This window comes from Gekko japonicus, unplaced genomic scaffold (genome assembly GCF_001447785.1).
Source record: "Gekko japonicus isolate JY-2015 unplaced genomic scaffold, Gekko_japonicus_V1.1 scaffold4247, whole genome shotgun sequence".
NCBI classification, from domain to species: Eukaryota; Metazoa; Chordata; class Lepidosauria; order Squamata; family Gekkonidae; genus Gekko; species Gekko japonicus.
In genome coordinates, this window is record NW_015176577.1 from 69,738 (window position 1) to 74,020 (window position 4,283).

At 45.7% G+C, this 4,283-nt stretch overlaps 1 protein-coding gene across 3 annotated transcripts in view; it reads left to right on the forward strand.

Moving 5' to 3' along the window:
* LOC107124124 (von Willebrand factor A domain-containing protein 5A-like) overlaps positions 1–3,602 on the forward strand; it is a 31,694-nt gene extending 28,092 nt beyond the window's left edge. For all 3 annotated transcript variants that reach the window (XM_015427516.1, XM_015427515.1, XM_015427517.1), the window contains exon 19: positions 3,267–3,602. In XM_015427516.1, coding sequence (XP_015283002.1) covers positions 3,267–3,346 — 80 coding nt within the window. In that variant the 3' untranslated portion in view covers positions 3,347–3,602. The remainder of the gene's footprint in view (positions 1–3,266) is intronic.
* The last annotated feature ends 681 nt before the right edge of the window (positions 3,603–4,283 follow it).

Consider the following 4,283-nt stretch of genomic DNA (forward strand, 5'->3'; position numbering starts at 1 on the left):
TCCCCCCATATTGTTGTCAGACAGCCCATTTCTCCTAAGGGAAACAAAGTGTGGCCAGCTGGTGTCTGAATGGAAGTGGCTTCACTAGGCCCTGGGCCTCATTTTAAGATGGTATTTTCTCTTTCTGACATTTTAGGCAGTGAGTTTGCAAGGGTGCTTGTAACGATTCCATGTTTTACTGTGTGTGTGTTTAAAAGTTGGTTGGCATGGCTGTGTGGGACAATCTAGAATGCTGGAACAGGCAAGTTGTGTGATTGGTGAGTGACAGAGAGGGGAGGGGTTTTGGAATGGATGCTGTGTGGATGATTTGAAGGTCTTTGAGGTGTGACTGTTAGGTATGACAGTTGATGAAGACAGTTGAGAAAGTTTGTTAGTGAGATGACTGTGGAGTAAAACAGAGTCAGCAGAGAGTGCTGTGTGAAAGCAGTTGTTATAAGTTCTGTCTAGTAAAAGAGTTAAGCAGTTTGTTCTTTTAAGGTCTGAGAGTTAAGAGCTGGGCATGAAAGAAAGTGACCAGCAGTTCTGTGTTGAAACAAATATAAGCTGAAGTTGAATGTATAAGAAACAGTTAACATATATGGCCTAAGGAAACTATTGTTACATAGTGACATGCCCAGAGCCCTGTCAGTGAAGAGAAAAGTGTGTGAAACGGCAAATAAATCTACTTTTATTTAAGATAACAGTTCTGAACGAAATTCCTCAGGAAATAACACATAGTTCTTCATGAATGCCTAGACCCTGGGCCACATTACCAAACCAGAAGAAGAAATATATTATAGTAAGAGGCTGGGAAAGCCTTAAATTTCCCTGGTGGCGGCGAGAATACCCTACAGAGTAAAAACATAAGAACTTTTAAAGGCAAACCAGACCTCCCCAGATAGGAGGTCGTCACAGTGCTATTTTTCCCTGTATTCTATGGCATTCTATGGTCCTGGACTTCAAAGAAGGTCTTACAGTAAGGGCCTCTTTCATGCATAGGAAGAGAATGGTCTCCTTGGAGCAAAGACCCAAGATTCCTTGGCTAAAAATGACTACTTTCGTGCCCCTGGAAATAAATTTACAGCCCATATGAACTCCGAAAATATTCTTTTGTGTACCAGTCTAGTATCCTCTGAAGATATTGTTACACGAGCGGGTCAGGGGGCACAGCTAGGGGTAGGGTTTCTGCTCCAAAAGTAACCCACTGGTTTGCTTACCACCAGCCAGAGTGGCAACAAAGCGCCTTTCCATGGAAGGGGGTGTGACTGAAAAATCCCTGAAGGGGAGAGTCACTATTGCCTTTCCCAGGACCAAGCAAGGGAAGAGGATAGGGCCATGTCAGGTAAGAACATAAGAGAAGCCAATGTTGGATCAGGCCAGTGGCCCATCCAGTCCAACACTCTGTCACATAGTGGCCAAAAAGCACCAGGTGCCCTCAGGAGGTCCAGCAGTGGGGCCAGGACATTAGAAGCCCTCCCACTGTTGCCCCGCCCCCCAAGCACCAAGAACACAGAGCATCACTTGCCCCAGAGTCCCTATCTATACCTTGTGGCTAATAGTCACGGATGGACCTCTGCTCCATATGTTTATCCAATTCCCTCTTGAAGCTGTCCATGCTTGTAGCCACCACCACCTCCTTTGGCAGTGAATTCCATGTGTTCATCACTCTTTGGGTGAAGAAGGACTTCCTTTTATCTGGTCTCACCTGACTGCTCAGCAATTTAGTGGAGTGCCCACAAGTTCTTGTATTGTAAGAAAGGGAGAAAAGGACTTCTTTCTCTGCCTGCTCTATCCCATGCATCATCTGGTAAACCTCGATCATGTCACCCCTCAGTCGTCGTTTCTCCAAGCTAAAGAGCCCCAAGCGCTTTAACCTTCCTTCATGGGGAAAGTGTTCCAACCCTTTGATCATTCTAGTTGCCCTTTTCTGCACTTTCCCCAATGCTATAATATCCTTTTTAAGGTGTGGTGACCAGAACTGCACACAGTGTTCCAAATAAGGTCGCACCATCGATTTATACAGGGGCATGCTGATACTGGCTGATTTGTTTTCAGTTCCCTTCCTAATAATCCCCAGCATAGCGCTGGTCTTTTTTATTACCGTCGCACACTGTCTCGACATTTTCAGTGAGTTATCTACTATGACTCCGTGATCTCTCTCTCGGTCACAGAGGCAACCCCAACCAAATGGGAAATAGAAGGTCAGCAACCAGGAAGATTTCGGAAGCTAAGCAGGCTCGGTAGACAGAGCTCAGGTAGACAGAGCTCAGGATCTGTATACTGTAAGCCATTAAGCTACAGCATCAGTGGAGTCAAGTTGCATAAGCTTTCTGTTGCATTCTGTTGTGCATTCTCACATGTATATGAACTCCTTCCATTTTCTTTTTCTTTTTTTCCTCCTCTCACCTGCAAGTACCCCCTTAGGAGGAATGGGCTGTATGGCAACAATACAGGGGGGCAAAGAGGGTGGTAAATACAGGGCTCTTTCCCCCTTCTGTTCTTAATTTTGTTCCCCCAAAAATATATGTAAAACGCACTGTGTTGAGTGATCTGGAGACCACACAGGCAAAGCTCCCTCTAAGCTGTGGAATCTTGTGAGCCAGAATTCTAATTTGTGAGCTACTGGCATTAAAGTTGTGAGCAAGCAATTTGGCTGCTGCATAAATTAGTTTGCTCTGGAGCCCTCCTTCCTGAGCTGAGACAAAAATGTGTGAGCTGGAGGCTAAAAAGCTGTGAGCTAGCTCACACTAACTCAGCTTAGAGGGAACACTGCACACAGGTTCTCTTAAGTTTAAAAGGACTGGTTTTATGTCTGCCAGGCCTTTGTGTGTGAGAGAAAGAGCGGCAAAAGTGGGCCTCTCAGGCTCTATCTGGTATCTCATAGTGATAGGTGGTGGCAGCGGCCTGGTGGATATGTGTGGCCTGTTCTTTCAGGGGCAGATAGGAGCTCAGTGGATTTGAGGAAGCAGCGTCCCCCATCTTTGTTTCCCCCCTGAACCTCTCTGGAGGAGCCATGACATCTGATATTTCATGACTCTTGTGTATATAATGTTTCCTGTTCAGTGCTTGAAGGAGTTCCTCCCGCTCTCCTGTACTAGAGTACACAGATCCGTACACTTTACATGAAAATCCATAAGAACTTCTGCACACACCAGAGCGTTAAACCTTGAACAGGATTTAGTTTTCTTGTAGTCAAAGAGAGACTTGCAGAACCCTCCCAGAGAGCTGCTAAAATGCAGCCTGAGTACATTGTACTTTCTCTGTAACCCTTTCTCTGTGTCTTGTAGGGTCTCGGCTAGCGGACTGCGTGAAGACTGGCAATGCAGTGCTGGGCAGCAGCGTGAGCCCCCAGACTCTGGGTCTCTGAGCTCCTCTCTCTTCCCTTGTGCCTTGAAACTGGAGCTCCTGCTTCGCTCCCTCTTCTCATCGTGCCCAAATGTAACCAGCTGCTTTTAGGAGGACCTGACTGAATTCCTTGGGTAGTTGTTCATTCCTGTGCCTGAGACCCTTCCTTACCAGTGTGCTGGGGCTCCACTGTGCCTGAAAGTTGCTGCTCTTTCCCCAGCCCTGAGGTGCCTTATGGTCCTAAGTCCTCTTTTCTCACCACACACTCTGTGGCAGGCGCAGTACACAGACCCTGTCCACTGTAAGCTTAGCATTCATATAATATGGGGAATAAATCGTAAGTGACGTATACAGCTGCTAATTGGGTGTGAGCAATAAATATGGCGTCTGATGTTTTTTTTCCTTCTGTATACCAAACAGCAAATGCACCAGAGAAAAAATAAATGGAAAACTCACAACCCTCCATTCCTTTAAATGTATTTTTAAAAAAATATTTATGTGCCTTTCTCCTCAGCAGCTCATCCCCCAAGATGGTTCAGAATGTAAATACAACTTTATGAAACAAATACTAAATATGACAGATATAAAAATGTTCAGGCTAGTCTAAAATCACTTTATGTCATCCACCTGTGGGTATTCCTTCTCTGCCCAGGTTCAGACCGTTGTAAACGTTCTCTCGGGCAGATCCATTTTGTAGTATCACTAGGCGGGTAGGAGGTCTCCCAACCTCTTCCAGAGACATGGGTGTCCACTGAAATAGTTCAAGTCCAGCCTATTGCTGAATGTAGCTTCAATTGGGTGAGGGATATTGACAAACTCAGCTGAAAAGAATAAAGCTACTGTACAGGAACGTGCAGGGAAGGCAGTCCTTCAACTATGTGACCCGAAGAATTGTAAAGTCCCACCACCTGGAATCCGAGCCAGAAATAAATGGGCAGCCCAAGAAGGGAACTCGGAAT